The 24,404-nt window shown below is 36.6% G+C and overlaps 2 protein-coding genes and 1 pseudogene across 6 annotated transcripts; all 3 read left to right on the forward strand.

The window, feature by feature from the left end:
* The first annotated feature begins 5,299 nt into the window (after window positions 1-5,299).
* Window positions 5,300-6,296, forward strand: LOC136849470 (actin, muscle-like; annotated as a pseudogene).
* Window positions 6,297-8,196: 1,900 nt separating this feature from the next.
* Window positions 8,197-11,631, forward strand: LOC136850036 (actin-3, muscle-specific-like). Of its 4 annotated transcripts, none has more exons than XM_067123585.1 (2): window positions 8,197-8,815; window positions 10,337-11,631. In XM_067123585.1, exon 2 carries the CDS (start codon window positions 10,353-10,355, stop codon window positions 11,481-11,483), a length of 1,131 nt encoding a protein of 376 aa, XP_066979686.1. In that variant the 5' UTR covers window positions 8,197-8,815; window positions 10,337-10,352; the 3' UTR covers window positions 11,484-11,631. The 4 variants fall into 4 exon arrangements, with proteins under 4 accessions (XP_066979686.1, XP_066979687.1, XP_066979683.1 ...); XM_067123586.1 differs by having other exon boundaries at window positions 8,197-8,557; XM_067123582.1 differs by having other exon boundaries at window positions 8,663-8,819.
* A 9,247-nt stretch (window positions 11,632-20,878) lies between these two features.
* On the forward strand, window positions 20,879-24,404 carry LOC136850037 (actin, muscle-like). Of its 2 annotated transcripts, none has more exons than XM_067123587.1 (2): window positions 20,879-21,020; window positions 23,130-24,404. In XM_067123587.1, exon 2 carries the CDS (start codon window positions 23,150-23,152, stop codon window positions 24,278-24,280), a length of 1,131 nt encoding a protein of 376 aa, XP_066979688.1. In that variant the 5' UTR covers window positions 20,879-21,020; window positions 23,130-23,149; the 3' UTR covers window positions 24,281-24,404. The 2 variants fall into 2 exon arrangements, with proteins under 2 accessions (XP_066979688.1, XP_066979689.1); XM_067123588.1 differs by having other exon boundaries at window positions 20,989-21,052.

Genomic DNA, 24,404 nt, shown 5'->3' on the forward strand with positions numbered 1-24,404 from the left:
TCTAAAACAGATGGTATGTTACGAAAGTATAGTAATAGAGGAACTCTACAGAAAACATACCATAATGCGTTCAGGTGGTTTGGTCATATGGAGAAAAAAGAAGAGCATGTCCTTAGGAAAGACAAATTGCTACCGAGGAAGTAGGGGAAGGACGTCAAAGGAAACTTCTTAGAAAGATAGGACCTAAATACACAAATAGAGAAATGCTGACTGTATCAGGAAGCAACTAGTTTTTGTTTTTGTAGCTAAATGAAACTAAAGTAATTGCGAGGAAATATCAGACGCCTTTGTGGCTCTGAAATTGTTCATTTATTTCTCTTTGCAAAAGAATAGAAATTGGCATTTCTGTTTGATGGATGAGCAGGGCCAGTGAATGCTGACTTGCATATATCTAAGATTTTTATTGTCTTCATGTATAATATAAATATATATATATATATATATATATATATATATATATATATATATATATATATACATACATATATATACATATATTATATAAATATACTGCTAGCGGATAACCTCTTAGGTCTACCAAGGAGACTTGATTTATTTTCAGGAAATGGGCCTCAGTCATTTCCTATGTAACCGACATCAGGTCTCATGTTGCTAAGGCGAGGTTAATAACCACTGAACCACAGCATACACAGATACACACGCGCATATATATATATATATATATATATATATATATATATATATATATATATATATATATATATATATATATATATATATATATATATATATATATATAATATGTTTGTCTGGGAATCTATTAAGCTATTTAGAATTTAACCTAAAATACGACTTTAAGTAGTAATGAAAACTTCGATCATTAACATCCCGACTCATCCGAATTATTTGTAGTGTTTAAGTGAATTCTGAATAAACTAATCATTCTAAACAACTAGAAAAAACAATAAATTTTTCTTTTCAAATCGTGCATAAAATGACATTTAACCATATTTCCTCGTAGTCATGCTAATTTTGGCCTGGGCATTCAACCACCGAATATACTTCCGCAGTTTAAAGTTCGCACAAAAACGAAATCCTTGAAGCCTCGGTGACTGGCAGATAAGCAAAACGAACGACCTGGCAAAATTAAGTAGATAGAATTAAATTAGCATTACTAATAAATGAGGGCCCATTAGGTTTTCCTTTTTCAGATATATATATACATCTGCCATGCAACAGGTACGATAATAACTGTCCGTGTAGGTTAGAATTAAAATGTAGGCTGTTGCAGGGACTGGTAACGGAAGAAAAAGAAGGCAACCACTTCCTTTTTAGTCTTCTGCTACAGAAAACTATTGTGCCGGCTTTGTCTGCCCTTCCACACTTTTTCCTGTCCGCACTTTTTCTTTCCGCCTTCAGATCTTAAAAGCTACTGAGGCTAGAGGGCTGCAAATCATCAAACATACCAAATTGCAGCCCTCTAGCCTCGGCAGTTCTTATTTTTTATAAGGTTAAAGTTAGCCATAATCGTACGTCTAACAACGATATAGGCCAGGCCACCACCGGACTGTGGTTAAAGTTTTACGGGCCGCTGCTCATACAGCATTATACCGAGACCACGGAAAGACATCTATTTTCGGTGGCCTTGATTATACGCTGTAGCGGCTGTACAGAAAACTCGATTGCGCCGAAGAAAAACTACAGCGTATTTTTTACTTGTTTTCTATTGCTCTTGACTACCAACACAAGAACATGAAAGCCAAAATCCATTAAAATGATAAAGAAAGAGAGAAAAACGTGTAATGGGAGAACTTCAACACATCTTGGATAACTTTGTCGTTTAGGTTTTGTCATCCATTATGCGGAACCCCATATGGGGCTAGTGCCGTCAGTGCACCTCACGCAGTGCACTGTAGGGATTACTTACGGTTCTTTGAAGCATCCCTTTGGCCCCTAGCCGCAACCCCTTTCATTCCTTTTACTATACCTCTATTCATATTCTCTTTCTCCCATCTCACTTTCCACTCTCTCCTAACGATTGTTTTATAGTGCAACTACGAGGCTTTCCTCCTGTTACGCAATTCACCTTTACCCTCAATTTCCCTTCCAGCTATGAATGACCTCATAAGTCCCAGCGTTTGGCTTTTGGTCTAAATTTTATATTGCATTCCATTCCATGATGCGGAAGAACGATTTTTGTCATAATCTGAGTAGCAGGCATCTGGAAACGTGTGATTGTTTAACAATGCTATTGTTGTGAAATAACAGCTCAGTAGTGTCTTAATTAGGTTATTCAGTACAGATTGGCTGAATGGACATGCGTGGACACATACGTTGCTAGACTCCTTGACATGATTATTTAAATAGATGGCTCTATTGTAAACAGCATATGACACTGAAAGCACGCACACAAGTTTTATTCATTAGGTGATAGCAATTTGAAATTTTAATAAACATGCTTATACTGTAATGCAGTATTTGAAATATTTCCTCTCCTTTTACCAAGTGCCCTCCAACTAAAATATCAAACTATTTGCTAAGAAAATATATTTCAGCTTGTTTATCCATTCAACCTTGCCCTCCAAAAGTAACACAAATGTTGAGTCTATGCCTTTGATACTGGGTAGGTGCTGCAGTATCAGTGAATTTTGAGATCACACTTGAAGGTTTTTTGACAAGTGGCTGGGAATTATCTAACAGAAGCATACGCTAAAAAAAGTCTCATTAAAATGCTTTGTATATTTATAAATTTTTCTGTGAGTAACAAACACAGCCTACCAGTCATAAACTTCAAGTTTAGACTTGCCGTCGTCCAGACCGGGGTCAGTTTCTCTCACCATTGGACAGAGTTACAGAATGGAGGTACCTTTGGGATGATACATAACAACCCAATGGTCGGGACTTAAGCCTCAACCTTCTCTTATATTACCAGTGTTATCATAATTAAAAAAAAATGTTGTAAGTTAAAGGAGGGGGAAAGTTAAAGAAGCTGGACAGCTATGGATCGGAAGACAGAAAGCAATGCACTTGGGGACCAAATGGGCACAGTTTGTAGTGGAATTGTACAGCTTAATCGGTGTTATTATTCGACAGATACTTCATACTATCGTTTACATTCTTTAAATTCAGGAATGGCTGAGGAACTGACCACTCCTGAAATGATAGAATTGCCTTACTAGAATGCCCTAATTTTTTATGTCAGAGGTAATATTATCTACTTTCTTTTTTATCAATGGTCCCACCTCTCACCCGTCTAAGTTTAAACTATTGCTGCCATGGCCCCTTCACGCTAATGCGGTTGGATGATGAAAAACCGGATGAAATGATATATTAGTTAAGCGAGGCGTGAAATCAGCCAAGAAAAACAAACTGTCTTAAGGTGATGTCACTCTATACGAGTTCAAGATGAAATGATGTCATTCTTTCTAGGTTTGTTTACAGAAGCAAAGGCATAAATTAAAAATAAAAGAAAACGTAACTGTATCTTTAGTTCAAAGTTCCACTTTTTTCGTATGTCGGGTGCTTTGATGCTTTCAACCAGGGTTCTCAACTTAAGGTTCGCGAAACCCCAGGTATTCCACTGAGGCATTTCAAAGGGGTTCTTGGATGCTAATGAAATTGTCTTCAAGTCCATTGGCACTGAGTATCATGTTACTGAGTAACTTCTTAATAAAGCAATTGACATTCCTTCACTTTACTATATACAGTGTAGGACAGTGTTATAATGTAGCTTTAATTTATAACGATATTAAATTACTATTAGAAAAATGAGGGGCACAGTTCGATCGACCAAAATCCCATAAGGAATTTTCACAGGCCAGTAATGTAAACACATATCTATTTCAACCTTTTTTGACAGAACTTGAGGTAAATGTCAGTATATATTTTAGTACCTGGCTAGTGGATTCTGAACTTGAAGAAAATAGTTGGTCAAAAAGTGGGTGATTTTTATCAAGATACCCAAAATTTAATGGAATTTGTTGACTTTAAAAAATTAATTATCACAATCTCTCATTTTTACAAAGGATTACTCGAAGGCCACAGAAGTCCAGCATCGAAGAAGTATTTTTTTTAGAAGACGCAAAACAAATTCCCTCGAGTGGGAATATCTAGTTTGAGAGAAAAGACGCGGAATTTACTAAAATAGTGAAGGAACTGGTACCAATGCAAGAGTTATGAGCCATAAACTTCGAAGTTTATGTTCTCGTTTCAGGCTACATTTCATCTCAAGGACTTTTATCGGTAATTTTCGATGAGAATTAACGTCCTGTTCTCCAGTTACTTCTTCCATCACCTCTCAGACATACTTGAAATATAACTACAGGTAGCTCTTATTTCATTAATCATTTTTACAGCAACAGATTTTTGGAGTAAAAGAAAAATCACTTAGTTAATAAAGTAAAGAAAAAATTATCGATCAGTAACAACGTAAAATAAGACAACCAAAATAAGATCTCCTAAGAAATCTAACAGCATCAGGAACCTTTGCCTCCCTGATCGCACAAAAAAAAAAAAATAAATAGATAAATAAATAAAATCCTGAACAAATTCCTCTGGTTACAGAACGGTGTGTTAGGTGTGTTTTCCGGCGTTGCAAAAACAAATGGAGTAAACAGACGGTAAATTTCATCCGTTGTGTAAACAAACTTATGCAGAGTGAAACCGTAGTTCTGTTTGGCAGGAGGCAAAATTCTAATGGATGTTTGTTTAGAGTGATTTTTCTGTTGATCTGAAAATGATTGAAAGAAGAAACGGAGCTTGCCATAGTTTGGAAATAAAATCTCTGTCTTTCATAATGCATTTCACTTAATTAAGTTTATGATATGTAATTGTAACGACATAATCATTCTTTAAAAGTACGCTTATATTTAAAACACTTCTTCGCGTGGTATCCTCTCAAATGGAGTCTTATTATTGTACGTTAATTTTCAATTTACATTAAGTTTAAAATAGTCTTTGCATAGGGTCATCCAATACGAAGCTAGTTCTATATTCGGTTGATTTTTAAATGATAAAAAAAATTACGTGTCACTCATACATCATCATTAGTCATTAATGAGCGTTCTGAGATAAAATATTCGAGATGCAATCAGAGGAAAAATGTAAAACTTTTCTTCTTAAATAATAACCATTCACCATTGATTTTAATAAATAAGTATCATATAATTACGAAAAGCGATATACTGTAGTACCTGTTCCTTTTTCAATTTTCGTATCCTAAAAGTAGCTAAGATTTTACGAAGTTGACGAGAAATTTTGAGACTACGAGTATTTGCAAGTTCTTTACTGAAAATGTGATGCAGACTTCGTTTCTTCTTTTAGTGTGTTCTAATTCACCATGCGTGACAATGACGTAATCACTCTTGGAGTAGACAATGGCTCCGGCAGGGTCAAAGCAGAGGTTGTTGGAGACGATGCCCTAAGGGCTGTTTTCTCCTCAATCGTAGGTGACTCTCGTCACGAGGGCGTGCTGGTCTTTGTGGGTCAGAAGGACGCCTATGTCGGTGACGAGACCCAGAGCAAGCAAGGTATCCTGATTCCCAATTACCCCCCTGAGGAATCCCCAATACTTCTCACTGAGGATCTCCTTAACACTAAGGCTGACAATGAAAAGATGACCCAGATAATGTTTAAAACATTTAGTACCCCAGTTATGTACGTTGCCATTCAGGCTCTACTGTCTCTATACTTCTCTGGCCGAACCACCTGTAACGTTCTTCAATATTAGTGGCGTGACTCACTCTGTTCCCATCCATGGTTATGCTCTTCCCCACGCTATCTTTCGTCTGGATTGGCTGACGAGACCTAACATCATACTTAAACTAAAATCATGACTCTGAGAGGTTACTCATTCACAGCAACGGCTGAATAGGAAATTGTCCGAGACATAAAAGAGAAGCTCCGTCACGTTGTCCTCGATTTTGAAAGGGAAATGAGTGTTGCTGCAGCTTCTTCATCAGCTGGGAAGTCCCACGAACTTCCTAACGGTCAGGTCATCACAATTCGGTAACGAACGTTTCCGTTGCCCAGAGTCTCTCTTCCAGCCTTCCTTCTTGGGCATGGAATCTGTTGGTATCCACGAGACAGTCTACAACCCCATCTTGAGGAGTGACAACAATGTTCTTTCTGGTGGTACCACCATGTACCCAGGTATTGCTGACAGGATGCAGAAGGAAATCACTGCTTTGGCTCCTTCCACCATCAAGATCAAGATCATCGCTCCTCCTGAGAGGAAGTACTCCGTCTGGATCGGTGGTTCCATCTTGGCTTCTCTATCCACCTTCCAGGCGATGTGGATCACCAAGGAGAAATACGACGAGTCCGGCTCGCTCTAGGATTGTTCATCACGAGTATTTCTAAGGAATTGGTACCTTTACTGACTTACACAGTAGTTTCTATTGCATTCGATCAATTTATATCACACCTTTTAAAAGTGTTAGCCATTAACATATGTGCCATCACACATAAATTCTATTAACACAGTTCTTATCTTGAGATATGAATTCAGTCATTAGTGTTCCTTAGCGCTTTGAATAATGAAGTGAAATTTCCCATGAATTCTCAGTTATTGAGTTGTCTTTCTGTATCCCTTATCATAATCAAGGCAATGTTGGTATAAGAAAATAAGTCTAATGCAATAACAATGTTGCTAAGACAAGAAAAATAGATATTTCTGAATTTTGCAAATCCATCTGGACAAATGATAAACGTGCAAATATACATCTATCTAAATAATTTTAAGAAATAGTTATATATAAGTGTTTCAAAATGTACACACTTTAGAAAGGTTGCTCAAACAGTATGGTGTATAAGAGAACTTCACTAAAATAAAAGGTATATATGTGGATATTTTCTACAGGATTGGGAGAAATCAGAGGCAATAGAACCACCTGACTAGTCTGTCTCATGCTGTTACTATTTAAAGATTAAAATGATTTATTTTATCAGTTTATTACTTATCGTGATGTGATGGATAAAAACAGTATACTTAGAAGCAACTGGTTTTCAGTTCAGCGAAATGAGCAACAATATAATAACTGAATTTCAATTACTAGGCCTCCCTAAATTCCCTTACTTTCAGTGATCTAAGATTCAGGTTTATTACACAAGCTGGATTTTGGTTTCAGTTCCCCTTCTATTTGCTTTTTTGCGTTTGATTTTATTTCCTTACAGACATAATTAATCAAATGAAAGAAGCGGTCTTTCTTATGATTCATCTGGGCTTCACAGATTTCTCTGTTATTGTTGAGTTGCCTTTAGCCTTCAGAGACCTATAAGAAACGCTTGACAAGCACGCGCTGATAATGCCAATCGGAGTTTATTTACTTAACAACGCTTGACGTACAAATTAATATAATTCAGATGAGCATGGCTAGCGAATTCAGGGTAAGGCTGTTGGGACCTAATAAAGGCAATAGTAAGAATTGTGGATGCCAGAATATAGTTTTGGATGACATTAAGTCACAGCTGGTATACCAAGAATAACTTGGTTGGTTACAAAACAAGAAGTACAGCGCAAAAGCTATTACGGATACTTTACAAAACTCAGTTTTTAGAGTGTAAGGACTTCAGATGCATTATAACGAAATATTCGCATGGGTTTATTCCTCTGTTGCCTTTAAACTAAACTTTCATCTTTTGTTAACCACCAGCTCTTAACAGGAAACAGAATTCCGATAATGTAATAAAAAAAAATTTTTAAAAGTCCCTGCATGGATCCGACGTGTCTTTAACTTCACACTAAAGCAAATTTAGGATAGATTTCCTATGCAAATAATGGTAAAAGCAGAACTGATGGTGCTTGAAAGATTTTCTGGAAAAGATGTGATCATGGATATTTCATTATAATTATTTCATTTTCCTTATGATCGTTGTTGTAAAACACAGACAAAAGACCTATAAAATCCACGAGTTATAAGAATATATATTCAACGAATAAGTAAACAGATACAGGAATTAATGAACCATTAAAAACCAATTAGATATTTGCCCCAATACCATCTGACTTATCTCTTTGGATATCAAACGTCGCAATGAATCTCGGGAGCGGTATCTTTTTGCACTAACCCATTTCCGTAAACACTCAGCCCATAAACTTCTGAGATGGCATCTGCTTACCTCTTGCCCTACTAATATCATATCCCACCGTGGTAACCCAGACCTACCCTTTTCGCCTTTTTTTTATCATCACGCCAAAGGGTTTCTTATAAAAACAGCCACTTGGCACTACTCTTCGACAGCCATCGCTTTCCCCAAACAGGACGCTTCACCTCTTCTCTGGGCAGCGACGGGTATCCCTCAAGTCCCTGAGGTACACGAGGGGTCCCCCTCGATTTCCCACCTGGAGGGGCAGATATCTTTAAACGACTCGCGCTAAAATATCGCGGCGTTCTAATTCTAATTTCCGCCTCTCGAGTTTCCTCCTTTTGGTGGAGCGTCTGGATTTCCCCGACAGGTGGTTGGTGTGGGTCCGTCCGCCCTCCGGGGGGCCACCGCCTCGCTTCTTGGCGCCATTTGGACCTGACGGGGGAGGAATTACTTCGACCATGTAAAGAAAAATCATCAGCTTCGTCAGAACGCTCTCAGGACAAATAAGGTGTTGAAGTTCACCAATGATCATTATGTAAAAGGTTATGGCAGCGTTATAAGAGAGCCAAAAGCCATCGTGATATATTTATAACGGGAGAGAGAGAGAGAGAGAAAAGAGAGCAAGAGAGACACGCCTTCCACGGCACAGTTTGAGAAGAAATGTTTATCCAATGAGCTAACTATACTCATGACTGCATGACGCTGTTTCCTATATAAGAAAGGCTGTTAGCACTTGAGGGCTCAGTGTACTTCAGAGTCAGGACTCGTAGGTAGTGGGGACTCAGTGGTTTGTGATTTGTGCTTCAGAATCGTTACGCCAGTGAAGTAGAAGGCTAACTTTAGTGCTTGTAACAGGTTCAGAGTCTCTCTTTCTCTCTCTCTCTCTCTCTCTCTCTCTCTCTCTCTCTCTCTCTCTCTCTCTCTCTCTCTCTCTCTCTCTCTCCAGTGCCATATCAAGCAGAGGTTCTCAACCCAAAACACACACGCTGATAAAAGCAGCATTTTCCCCTTCTCAAGGGAGTCTTTTTATTTGCAATTTCGTAGCCCGGAAATTAGCTAAGCTAATTTTTACAATAAAAGAGCATCCTTTTTATCATCAGTCTGTGTAACAATAAGAATACTACAGCTAAGATGGGAAGAAAATCAAAAGAAACTATACAATGCACTTGACAGGAAAGTTTACCTTCACCGAAGTCACTATATAGACTTGAAATTTTCACAAATATGAAAAAAATCTCTGGCTCAGGGATCATCCTACCAGTGAAGGGACTAACCGATGCATTTTTCCATATCAAAAATGTTTTTTCCTGGTTTTGTGAACATCTGCTCGAAATGCATCTTTGAAACAGTGACGATGTATTAGATTACTCCAAAACCTCTGTCTATTCTTTCTTTCAAGTTTCTTGAAAATCTGTTAGTTTCATAATTATTAATATTTTAAAACTGTCAAAAGTCTTACTCATTTTAGATTCACAAAAGTTTATTAATCAGTTTAAGCTGTTTTGGACCTGCCCACTAAATTAGTTCCAGTAATACCTTTCCTAGTAATTATACTAACAACCGTATGAATTACTAATTCTTCAGGTTGTCAATAGACTTCTTAAACTTAGTTTAGGATAAAAAAAACTGATGGACAGTAATAGAAAAATAACCTAAAAATATTTAAAAAATTTTTCAACATACGAGTCTAATCTATTGTATAAAAACTTACTTCCTGGCATTAGGGGAGAATTAGAGGCTAAAATAATAAACCCATCTATTTTCACTCATAATTTTTCTCACCACATCATTCAGGTTTTTGTTATGGTCCAACATGTGTGCATAACCAGCTGTGATTGATAAAGGGAAGGCAAAACTGTCAGGCTGCAGCTGCCAAAATGTCAGTTTATTTATACTCTGTTTATTGTTTCATCTTTTTTCACTCATTTTGACACCATTCACTTCTTTCCTTCAGTTATTAGAGGTACTTTTATGCAATTCATGTTAACTTTGTTAACTAACAATCAGTAATTTCCCTTAAAATTAATTTTAAAAGAGACTGCCTTTGCAACTGTTTGCATAAAATTGTTCTGATTATGCATTTGATTAACTGTCACTTCTAAAGAAGACAATACTCTTTAGGACTGATTATTTTTAGTCCCTTAATCTAGGCTGACATACAACGTTCAGAAATGAATGATGGTTTTGTCAGTTCACTAAATAAAATCAGAATTCCAAGAATAAGAGTGTCGTTAATGTTGCAAGAGTTCCTAATGATATAGAGTGAAGAACATTTTTTTTATTTCAGTACTCGACCAGCCATCATGTGCGACGACGAGGCAACAGCCCTGGTTTGTGACAATGGATCCGGCATGGTCAAGGCTGGCTTTGCCGGAGACGATGCCCCTAGGGCTGTTTTCCCCTCAATCGTGGGTCGCCCTCGTCACCAGGGTGTGATGGTCGGTATGGGTCAGAAGGACGCCTATGTAGGAGACGAGGCCCAGAGCAAGCGAGGTATCCTGACTCTTAAGTACCCCATCGAGCACGGCATCATTACCAACTGGGACGACATGGAGAAGATCTGGCATCACTCCTTCTACAACGAACTCCGCGTTGCCCCTGAGGAATCCCCAGTCCTCCTCACTGAGGCTCCCCTCAACCCAAAGGCCAACCGCGAAAAGATGACCCAGATTATGATTGAGACCTTTGGAACCCCAGCTATGTATGTAGCTATCCAGGCTGTCCTCTCCCTTTATGCCTCTGGCCGCACAACTGGTATTGTGCTCGATTCTGGAGATGGTGTCACCCACACTGTCCCCATCTACGAAGGTTATGCTCTTCCCCACGCTATCCTCCGTCTGGACTTGGCTGGCCGCGACTTGACCGCTTACCTCATGAAGATCATGACTGAGAGAGGCTACTCCTTCACCACCACGGCTGAACGAGAAATCGTTCGTGACATCAAGGAGAAGCTTTGCTACGTTGCTCTAGATTTTGAAAGCGAAATGAATGTCTCAGCTGCTTCAACTTCCCTTGAGAAGTCCTATGAACTACCCGACGGTCAGGTCATCACCATCGGTAACGAACGTTTCCGTTGCCCCGAGTCTCTCTTCCAGCCTTCCTTCCTGGGTATGGAATCCGTTGGTATCCACGAGACCGTCTACAACTCCATCATGAGGTGCGACATCGACATCAGGAAGGATCTGTTCGCCAACAATGTGCTCTCTGGAGGTACCACCATGTACCCTGGTATTGCTGACAGGATGCAGAAGGAAATCACTGCCTTGGCTCCTTCCACCATCAAGATCAAGATCATCGCTCCCCCAGAGAGGAAGTACTCCGTCTGGATCGGCGGTTCCATCTTGGCTTCTCTGTCCACCTTCCAGTCCATGTGGATCACCAAGGAAGAGTACGACGAGTCCGGCCCTGGCATCGTCCACAGGAAGTGCTTCTAATTTAGCAATATTTCCATTTTATTGCAGTGACTTAGGAAGATAATGTCTCCGTATCATCTTCATCGGGGAATATACACGAACCATAAACTTATAAACATCCATATTGGAAAAATATAACAACCTGAACAATAAAGAGTATATTTATTTACTTTCGTTTCATTCCCGGATTATACTTTCAAGTATTTAATAATTGCCACGATATAAGAGGTAATTTATGAAATAAATACTTCAAAGTAACTCTTAGTAATTATTTAATTATAAATTTTTATTTTAAATAAATCGAAATTACCTTCGTAACTCGGCAAAATAAGACATTAATAATTAACTCACTAACTATTCAGCCAAGGATGGATGTGGTACAAAGAAGTTGATAGGAACTGCTCTCTACCCCTGCCTATTCATAAATGTCTTGCACGAAACCTGCATGCAAATTCCTTCCAATATAATGCTCATCTCAAAGATTATGCACGATTTTGTTCTCGATTGAACTAAAATACATAGGAGATTGAATCAAAATACATAATATGAGATTGAATCAAAATACTTAATACGAGATTGAACCAAAATACATAATATGAGATTGAACCAAAATACATATGGAACTGAGCCAAAATACATTTGAGATTGAACCAAATACATAATATGAGATTGAACCAAAACAAGACTTCGAATGAAATTCTAGCAAATCAGTTTCGTTTCTGAATATGAGTTCGAATACAGGTTATTAACTACTCGTGAAGGGTTAATTATAAGTCATGTAGATGTCCTGAAAACAAATAGGCAAACAAACAAATAAACTTGTAGCTAAATAAAAACAGATAAATTAAATGAAATGTGCAAACACACGCAGATATTTTTTGTTGATAGATACTGGTCACTTAAACCGTTTAGTTCCTCTGGGTCCTAAACTCGAATGTTACATAAAACATCCTAAAATGAACCTTGGCTCTTATTTAAACTTCATATATTATATTACCTAAAAAACTGAAGTATGGATCCGGATCCTCTTTAAAATACGAAAAATCAGCTTTTCACATCGTAAAAACTTTGCTATGACAGAAATCTACGAAAGCGTCCATTGCAATTTCTCAGAAAATATACTTCCAGGAAGATGTTCCAATAAACAAATCGCGAAGGAAACGCAACCAACTTGAAGGAGTCATAAAATGAGTTGAAGGAAAGATCACCAGGAACCTCTCAGATTATAAATACTGAATCTAATAGCTCTGACTCTTCCCCTCGCTGAGGTGTTTACAAAATAATGAAATGTTTAGTGGCTGAGTTCCCCAAGGTCCATATTTTCGTTTTGGGCAAGATATTAGGTGCAATGTAGGTTAATGATTGTGAGTGGAAACAATCAGCTGATCGAAAAGAAAATAGTGGTTAGTTTTATTTTTAACAGTTTTACCAAAACTCTCTAATTCTATTATTTCTTTCTCGTAACGTTGTTTTTTTCATTCTTATATTTTTAGTTTTCTGTAAAAGAGAACTATTGAGACGTCTGTTTGTCTGTCCGTCCGAACTTTTTCTGTCCGCCATCAGATCTTAAAAACTACTGAGGCTAGAGGGCTGCAAATTGGTATGTTGATCATCCACCCTCCAATCATCAAACATACCAAATTGCAGCCTTCTAGCCTAAGTAGTTTTTATTTCTATTTAAGATTAAGGTTAGCCATGATAGTGCGTCTAGCACCACTATAGGTGCCAACAGGCCACCACCGGGCCTTGGCTGAAAGTTTCATGGGCCACGGCTGAGAGTTACATGGGCCGTAGCTGAGAGCTACATGGGCCGCAGCTGAGAGTTTCTTACAGCATTATACGCTGTACAGAAAACTCGATTGCGCCGAAGAAACTTCGACGCATTTTTTACTTGTTTTTATAGCTTACAATGACCCAGAAGGTCAACAAAATGAAATTTGAATCAGCTCTTGTTTTTCCTTATTATGTATTATATGTGACTGTCTCCCTCAACACAAGACAGACCTAAACCAATTATGTATACATAACCCATAATATATATCAGTACATTCTCAGAATGTCTGTATTCAAACTTTTTACTTCAACACGCGGCCAAGCCTCTACAGACAGTCACCAGAGCATGTAAGCCAAAAGTAAACGATATGGCCACCCATTCAAGAACTAACCAAACCCAATGTTATTTAACTCCGCGGGTCAGAAGACTACCAAAAACTGCCACTAGGTCGCTATATTATAATTATTAGAACAATATATCAATAGTAGGTCTTGTCCGTCAAAAGGAAATAATATGTATTTACTAAGACATTGTGTCTACATTTTATTTTTTTAGTTAATTTGATGCTTTAAGAACGTGCGAGGGAATTTCAGAGCTTTTTACCATATGCGATTAATCTTTTACTTTTGAGCTTTTACACACAATTTCTTTAATATAAGAGGCATTTGACCCCAGATAATATGCTTTTTTTATAGATTTCTAAAATTTCGCCCATTAACTTCAAATCACACACACACACACACACACACACACACACATACATATATATATATATATATATATATATATATATATATATATATATATATATATATATATATATATATATATATATATATATATATATATATATATATATATATATATATATATATATATATATATATATATATATATATATATATATATATATATATATATATATATATATATATATATATATATATATATATATATATTATATATATATATATATAAATATATACATACATAAATATGTATACATAGTATATATATTTATATATACTCGTACAATTGCGCGTGTATTTATGAATGTGTGTGCGCATTTGTTTTAAGGACAAAGCTTTCCTCACTATTATTCTTATTTACTGATGCACGCGTGGCGTCCCCTATTTTAAGGCAACACTACTCTAATCATCGGAGTCCCCTGTTATCCTCAAGATTAAAACTGAAGATAAAAACAAAAACCGTTGCTATGTTGTTCCATTTCATTTCGGCTCTCTTCTCTCGACAGTTGTGTCAGCCATTAACTCAAGGGTAGCATGAGAGCTACCAGAGAATCGGAATGAAACTACGCTCCAATATATAGTTGAGCACAGCCATATATCAAAGATCAAAACAAAAATCCAAATAAAAAGAAAAATCGACAAATAAAGAAATTTCATAGAGGAAAATTATTCCTCACGAGGCTTCATAAGCCAGGGTCCTTGGACCCGGTGAGCCCTGGCAGTTTGCAGTGGAACTTTCCTTCTACAGGAGAAGATAACATTGTCTGAAGATACCTCGACATCCTGTGAAGTCTGCTGCAGTCCAATGCTCTCCGGTTCAGCGACTACAAGCCGCTCATAGCTATCCTCCTGGGAAACAATTTCTCTGTAAAGACACAGAAATTGTTTGCCAGGTTAGTCGAGGTAGTTTCTTGTCGTGGCTGCAATGTTTCGATGAAGTTGTGTCTTTAGGGTTGTCATTGTGTACCGAACGTAGCTTACATCGAGGGGCTTGCTTGCCTCTTCTGAAGACTTCAGCTTGCAAACCACGTTGGTCCTCGTTTCCTTGGATCCCCTGGGGCTGTGGTGTGGTTCCTCATCACGAGGCTGGTTAACAGGTTGGAGCGGCTGAAGACTCTTAGCGATGCTCCGTCGTGCAAGGTGTCTTCGGTGTTGCTCCAGTAATGGTAATCCTCAGAAGACCTTCTGCATCCTGCTCATGAGCTGTCCCATAGCCAATTTTTTTATGAATTATTAAAGCTTCCACTTTTTCTTCACTGTTTTAGGCTTGAGTTTGGAGAGCATCCATTTTCTTCCTTGCCTTGTCTTCTATCACTTTGCTGGGATATCCGTTTTTGTCAACATTTGCTTCACTCGCTCCAACTCCAAATGGACATATTTCCAGGTTCTTTGATGCGAGAAGGCCTTTATGATGTAAGCACCAGTGATGGACTTTTTGTAGCTTTCATGTACGCTTATCTTGAAACGAAGAAATGAAGAACAAGAAGGGTCTTCTTTTTGCTGTCCACAATAGTTTTATGAGTTTCGATATACTAGCCACATTCCCCAGGTTCATGCAGATGAAAACTCTTTACACTCTACTATCTTTAGGAGAGTTTTCCACTGAATCTTGAATTCCAAAATTGGAAATAAAATCATCAAAAAACCTTTCACGCCAAAATTAGAACTTAGGTTAGGAAGAAGACTGAGTCAGCTTACCACAAGGAACATGATTATTGTGTTCCTGATGTATACGTATTATGTCTGTCGAATTAAAATAAACTTTACCAAAAATAAAATATATTCCATTCTCACTCTGGCAACATGATAATGATTTTCTAGACAGGTGGAATTTAAACGGCCACAAACAATAAACTCTTAACTTGATCATGGAATCTGATGAACTCTCAAATTACATTACAGTTTTGTATGACAAAAATCATTTACACAAATAGGAAACTTTTCTCAATTATCTTTGATTTAGCATAAACTCAGGCAAAACAAAAATTAAACGGACCCAGAATCAACTTAATTCTTGACCTGTGGTGTACGTTCGTCTTCATTACATGAGGATCTTCTTCTAGATGTAGGAATGTTTGGTGTCCACGGGAACAATATCTACCTTTTGATATCAATAGACCTTCGTTTAGAACACTGAAACGTGCAACAGCCTTTGAGGGCCTGGTTCAATGTGGCAATGGGGCCACAATATGACCCAAAGAGCAATCTCTCCTCTGTTAGCAGTAAACCTTCGTTAACAGCACTGGACCATACCAGTGCAACAGACTTTGTGAGTCCGGTCTGAGCAGTACTAGGTGCCAATGACTCCAAGAGAGGTGTTTACAATTTTGGTGGTAGGTCTACTACTGAATCGGTCAGATGTGAGTAGCAGCAGTTCACAATGTGGTCAGATTAACCAAAAGATGAAGTAACTAAGAAGTATTTCAGGCGGTGATTAATATTACCATCTAAAGATGGAGGAAACGTTCAATCTATGTTTGTCTGGAGTTTCATAATTTGTTATTAACTTACTTGTATTCAATAATGTTGAAAGCTATTTTAAGCAAAGACTATTGGTATACTCAAAGACTTTGATTTATAAAGAAGGCTTCATGAGATCATCTGCTGTCATGCAACCGGAATGAAGTGTAAATGTTCTAAAATTTTATATAATATATTTAAAATATAGAATTCCCTAACTCCATTTGTACAGTGTACTCTAAAAAAAAATTAAAGTGGGGGTGGATATGGGAAAAAGATTTAATGTTGAAGATACATCACACCTTGGCAAGATTTCCATGCATACACACACATACATACATACATACATATATATATATATGTCTATACTTTATTTACACACACACACACACACACACACATATATATATATATATATATATATATATATATATATATATATATATATATATATATATATATATATATATATATATAAACATATACTGTATATGCTCAGTTTCTTTTAATTTTGTTGATAGATCTTCCTCTGAATATATATATATATATATATATATATATATATATATATATATATATATATATATATATATATATATATATGTACATGTACACACACATATATAATTTACTTTAATTACTCTTGAATGCAATAAGAGAATAAGCCCAGACATAAAACACAAAAGAATGAAAACATTCTCATCTTTCACATTCCATAAATAATTTAAGAACCTTTCCTAAAACTGAATAAACGATGAAATGCATTTTTTCGTGAAAAGATCTAACTAGTAAAAAATGTCGTTTAATTTTCTTCAATTTACATGATTAACCAAATTTTCTGTACATCCATATAATCAAGGACACTGAAAATAGATCTATCTTTCTGTGGTCTCGGTATAATGCTGTATGAGCCGCGACCCAATGAAACTTTAACCACGGCCAAGAATGGTAAAACCTATCTATATAGTTACCAATCAGCACGATTAAACTACCTTTAACCTTTAAATAAAATTAAAAACTATAGGCTCATTTACTGCAATTTGGTATGTTTGATGATTGGAGGGTGGATTATCAACATATCAATTTGCATTCCTCTAGCCATCCATAAAGTTTTCAAGATCTGCGGACGAATAAACGAAAAAGTACGGACAAAGATGCTAACGGACAGACAAAGCCGGCACAATAGTTTTTCTTTACAGAAAACTAAAAATCGTAAAAAGGACCCTGACATAAAAAACTAAACAGTTTCTTTTTGTACGGGTGGGCGGTATCTTTGCTTCACGAATCAAGACTTGCCGTTTCCCGCCCCTTGCCGATGTGTGGTTATAGCCTGACCTACTCAACAAACCCCAGAAATCTATAAACCTCACAAGTATAATCAATTTGGTGTGTCTGAATGACTTGGATATTCTTCAACTTCTTCTTCTTCTTCTTCCTCTTCTTCTTCTTCTTCTTATTAAGTTATTATTATTATTATTATTATTATTATTTTATTTTATTAAACTATTATTAAAATTTTCTCCCGTTGACATAAAATGCCACAATTTTCGTTTTGTAAATTGCATTAATACTTACTATATAATTGTAGATTTTTATTACCTTAACATGTTTTATAGCCTGACCTATTGTGAAACCTTAGCATTATTAACCTTATTATTATTATTATTATTATTATATATTATTATTATTATTATTATTATTATTATTATTATTATTATTATTATAATAATAATAATAATATTAATATTATTAATTATTATTATTAATATTAATAATAATAATAATACTAATAATTATATAATAATAATTAATAATAAAACTATATAATTGTAGATTAAATTGTGTTTTTACTTACTATATTGTGAATTGTTAGCATTTTTATTATTAACAGTTTTTATTATTATTGTTATTATTCCCCAGCACTATTATTATTATTATTATTATTATTATTATTATTATTATTATTATTATTATTATTATTATTATTATTATTATTATTATTATTATTATCCAAAGTTAGTAAACTTTCATATAAACTAGCATAATAGGAATTTTTGGCAAGGCGACGTCTGCAGAATTAATGTTCAGATATGCATCTTCAATCTTATACATCCAACCTAGAAGACCGTTAAATTGGCAAAAGCAAACAGTCACATAAAACTAACCTAAGTGGCCATTAACCTGGCAAAGCAAAGCTACACAGAAAAAAAAAATGGCCATATGTGAAAAAGAGTGAAGCAGCTGAAGACAGATCAAGAAATATGCAAGCATAAATAAACAATATGACCCAGAAAAAAAGCAAAGCAGATGGTGCATGACTCCCTCTGTAGGTATTTAAAACCCCCAGAAAGAAATGGTGCATGACACCTAACTTGATTATTTATAAGTCCTCGGTCATGACTGCAAGCAAAGGACATCAAGCACTGGCAAGAAATCATAAGAAGACGACTCAGACAAGGAGGTAAACTGGGCGTATCAGATCTTCAACGTTAACGGGTTATAACTAGCAAGCCATCTTAGGCTAATATTGTTCTCTTTCCCGCCATTTCTCCTTCGCGCCAAAAGCCGCGGCTCCCATATTCCGCAGGCGGTTATTTTTGGGCGCCTCTCCCCCCCACCAAGGAACCTCGTCGGCGTTGCCTTTTGAGGTGCTCTGCCACTCAGGTGCCCTGATCCCTTAATAGCAGTAATAATTATTGTGGCCTTGTCTTTTTTTTGCCTTGAAGTATTTCATCTTTTCGTTTGAGTTTTGGCAGCTGGTTTCCATAACCTTTACTGTTGTTGTTGTTATTTTTTATTATTGTTATTGTTGTTGTGTTTATTTCTGATTATTATTATTATTATTATTATTATTGAAACAAGGCGACTCTGTAACGAGTCTATAGTATCGAAAATTAAAAGCCACTGTAGTGTTTTTAACTCTGTACATAAATATTTTTAACACTACTGTGGTTTTTAATTATTATTATTATTATTATTATTATTATTATTATTATTATTATTATTATTATTATTAACCTTCACACAGGTGCCCTTAATAACAATAATAATTACTGCAGACTAATTTCCCTTTGCATTGTATTACATGCATCTTCATCATTACTCTAGCTGCAGAAATTTATAATACCCAACTTTTAATTATTATTATTATTATTATTATTATTATTATTATTATTATTATTATTATTATTATTATTATTATTATTATATTCAGGGTAACGATTATATGAAGCACTCTTCCCAATCCTAATTAAGTACTTGGAACTCTGATTTAGGCAGATATCAAAAGGAGACTAGGCCAAAATATCAAAAGATTCAGATATGTGAAGCTTAGAAAATCAAACATTTTCATAGCAAGCCCCAAAGTATGTTCAAAGAAAACAAACTGATTGTGTTGTTTTGACAGAGTAACCTAGATACTGAATTAGCTTATGGATGAAATCAACTCAGCAGATCCATGTTGATTGAAAAGACGGACTTTGTATATATATATATATATATATATATATATATATATATATATATATATATATATATATATATATATATATATATATATAATATATATATATATATACAAATATATATATATATGTATGTACAGTATATATATGCATATATGTATGCATATATATATATATATATAATACATATATGTATGTATATATATATATATATATATATATATATATATATATATATATATATATATATATATATATATATATATATATATATATATATATATATATATATATATATATATATGCTGGAGTTTCCGAAAAGAACAATGTAACTGGAAAACGCCAAGAGACCAATAAAATAAAGTTAGATCTTTTGCAACCTAGCCATAAGCCCAAAGGAAATGACAAAGGTATTAAATCTTTATTGTACTCATACTTAAATATTTAATCTTAATTGTACTTATAATATACTTGAATAATTAAAGGTTGTTACGTAACGTATGATACAAGGAGATTCTATACTTCTTATGTAACAGGTGATGGAATCCTACCATATTAGTAAGTATTAAGTATGAGATAAACGCATATGTATATATTCGTTCTAAGTTAAGTTGGCTATATGCCAGCACGGGCTACTGCTTCTGGAACACCCCGTAATGTAAAGGTACTTGAAAATTAAGGAGTTACTAGAAATACGATGCATTCGGTAAGAATTTTTTTTTTTTTTTAAGCATACCGATACTCGCCATTGCACAGGATGAAATATGGTCATAGTCAACGCCCCCCCCCCCAACCCGAAAGTTGCTTGCAATATTCCCAAATGAAGTCACGTCCTCCAAATAGCCACGGACGGCCTTGAATATTATTTAGCGCGCGGGTGACATCACCCGCTCACCCACACCTAATGGGTGGGAAGGAGGTGGAGTGAAGGCGGAGAAGAAGAGGGGAAAAAAAAAAGTAAAAAAAGAGGAAAAAATATTCTTGGCTTTAACAAGTCAAGCCGCGGCTTGACTCTGAGAGGGCGGAAGCACAAGGCTCGGTATATAAGGTAGTATCTGTGCCCTTCCCCTCTTCAGTGTACTTCAGCCTCAGGATACGTCGTGACCTTTGTGTACGTGGCTCCCTGTGCTGTACCTGGAGAGGGTTTGCAGGATTCGTGTTTTTTTAACTCTGCACTAACCGATTTCCACCTGACGTGGACGTGACAATCCCTCTAAGCTCTTTTGACAATACTTTGCATCTTTTGACATTTGAATCTTGTGGACGCCATATTGCCCTACGATGGCTAGCCTAACATCAACAAACTTCTGATTTCTTTTTTTTTAGAATCTTAAAGTAGCTTTTTGAAGTAGATTATTCCATTTTCTGAATCATACTCCAGTCACCTTTTCGAAATGAGTCCACGTCCAGGATAGCTTTAAGCACATTTTCTAAATACTTCCAGTTTCAGAATTGTCTTGTAACAAGTTCCCAAAATGCATCTACATTCAGGGTTCTATTTTAACCATTCGGATGAGTTGCATGTACTCTAAGTTATATTCTGACAAGCTTTTTGAAATTGTACCACCTTCCCAATTATATTCTGACCGCCTTTTTAGAATGACTCAGCTTTCAATTACTAAAAGCCACCTTTTTACATACTGACTCTACTTTCAAAATTGTTATCTCTACCTCTCCAAAATATCTTTAATTTCATAATCAAGACTAACAAATGAACACAGAAGAATCATTAACTTATTTTAAGTTATTTATGACTTTTACCTATTATGCATCTGCTCAATTAACAATACAGTTATCTTTCCTAAGTAATAATCGTAAACTTATCACCATATACAGTATAGCTGGAGTGCGTCTAAAGGAACATGTGTCAATTTCCTGCATGGTGTTATTTTCTTTTTATTTTTTAAGCAGTAATTCATCTGTTGGTTTGGAGCGTGACTTCTGCAGAGAGAGAGAGAGAGAGAGAGAGAGAGAGAGAGAGAGAGAGAGAGAGAGAGAGAGAGAGAGAGAGAGAGACTCTTTCTTGAAATTTCATAAGCAATTCAAGAGGAAGAGAGAGAGAGAGAGAGAGCACTCTTTCTTGAAATTTCATAAGAGTTCAAGAGGAAGAGAGAGAGAGAAAATTTCATTAGAGTTCGAGAGAGAGAGAGAGAGAGAGAGAGAGAGAGAGAGAGAGAGAGAGAGAGAGACTCTTTCTTGAAATTTCATAAGCAATTCAAGAGGAAGAGAGAGAGAGAGAGAGAGAGAGAGAGAGAGAGAGAGAGAGAGAGAGAGAGAGAGAGAGAGAGAGAGAGAGAGAGAGAGAGAGAGATCTTTCCGAATCTCTTAAGGATTGAGTTTCAAGGTACCCACCCCTACATATGTTGAAACCTAAATTTACTTCTGAATCCCATTAAATTTGTTTCTAAAAAATGTTATATTGTTTTTTTTTAAATTCCACGATTAACCTGGAACGAAATAGTAAACTTCAGTGATTCCAATATGAAACTGTCAGTTAAACAGCCCGATAATTCTGAAGTTTGGTACGATATAGGCAATGACAGTTATGAAAATTGTTTTAATACTTTCTATAAAGTAAGGAAAAAACTCTTAGGAAAAGAACACTTTTCCTGTTTTCATATTAGAGCTTATCTCCTGCCATTCCAGATCCGTTATTCCTCGTAGGACTTACAAAATTTAATTTGATTTACTTTTCTTTTCTTTCATAAGTCACTTCTACTGAATATATTCTAAGAGCAGAGTTATTTAGATTGTACCTTGAATATTTACATTCTAAACAGGACGATTTCTCGTGGCATTTGGATTCTTTCGGTTAATAAAAACAGTTTCAACAGTAGTAATTTTCTTGAGATAATCTTAACGCGTATTTCAAATAGCATATTATCCTCTTTCATAAAAAAATATGTTAGTAAATTAAGTTGAATACCTAAATGGAATACCGTTACTTTATTCATTCTAACTCGTATCTTCAGTCATAAACTCTTTGTTTCATTTCATTTTTAGAAAAGGCTTTCACCAAGAGATGAATCAATGTTAGTGTTGATTTAAAAGCCTTTTCTTTATAAGAGTAAAGTATATATCCTTTAAGGAGGGGTCTGTAGTTATCCACTGTTAGGCATAAAATTCATTACAAAATTTAAACCCATCTTCCTCTCCCACCCTCAGGCTAAGTTTCAAATTACTGAAAACTCATCTTTTATGTTCTGTGTTTCCATTCCAGCGACGGCCTAAACCACCAGAATGTGTGACGACGACACCACCGCCCTTGTTGTTGACAATGGCTCCGGCATGGTCAAGGCCGGTTTCGCAGGAGATGACGCTCCTCGCGCCGTCTTCCCTTCCATCGTCGGCCGCCCTCGTCACCAGGGTGTGATGGTCGGTATGGGTCAGAAGGACGCCTATGTAGGAGACGAGGCCCAGAGCAAGCGAGGTATCCTGACTCTTAAGTACCCCATCGAGCACGGCATCATCACCAACTGGGACGACATGGAGAAGATCTGGCATCACTCCTTCTACAACGAACTCCGCGTTGCCCCTGAGGAATCCCCAGTCCTCCTCACTGAGGCTCCCCTCAACCCAAAGGCCAACCGCGAAAAGATGACCCAGATCATGATTGAGACCTTCAACACCCCTGCTATGTACGTGGCCATCCAGGCCGTGCTTTCCCTCTACGCCTCTGGCCGTACCACTGGCATCGTGCTCGATACTGGTGATGGTGTCACCCACACTGTCCCCATCTACGAAGGTTACGCTCTTCCCCACGCTATCCTCCGTCTGGACTTGGCTGGCCGCGACTTGACCGCTTACCTCATGAAGATCATGACTGAGAGAGGCTACTCCTTCACCACCACGGCTGAACGAGAAATCGTTCGTGACATCAAGGAGAAGCTTTGCTACGTCGCCCTCGACTTCGAGAACGAAATGAGCATGGCTGCTGCTTCCTCCTCCGTTGAGAAGTCCTATGAACTTCCTGACGGTCAGGTCATCACCATCGGTAACGAACGTTTCCGTTGCCCCGAGTCTCTCTTCCAGCCTTCCTTCCTGGGTATGGAATCCGTTGGTATCCACGAGACCGTCTACAACTCCATCATGAGGTGCGACATCGACATCAGGAAGGATCTGTTCGCCAACAATGTGCTCTCTGGTGGTACCACCATGTACCCTGGTATTGCTGACAGGATGCAGAAGGAAATCACTGCCTTGGCTCCTTCCACCATCAAGATCAAGATCATCGCTCCCCCAGAGAGGAAGTACTCCGTCTGGATCGGCGGTTCCATCTTGGCTTCTCTGTCCACCTTCCAGTCCATGTGGATCACCAAGGAAGAGTACGACGAGTCCGGCCCTGGCATCGTCCACAGGAAGTGCTTCTAAACATTTGACATTTTTGATATTTTATGTTATGTTAAGGTAATTATTGGACCCTTTCATTCATACCTGAGTCATTTGATCTCATCAGTCATTACTCACTACAAACGATAATAAAATATTTATTTTA

The sequence above is a fragment of the Macrobrachium rosenbergii genome, chromosome 21, assembly GCF_040412425.1.
Source record: "Macrobrachium rosenbergii isolate ZJJX-2024 chromosome 21, ASM4041242v1, whole genome shotgun sequence".
In the NCBI taxonomy this organism is placed as follows: domain Eukaryota; kingdom Metazoa; phylum Arthropoda; class Malacostraca; order Decapoda; family Palaemonidae; genus Macrobrachium; species Macrobrachium rosenbergii.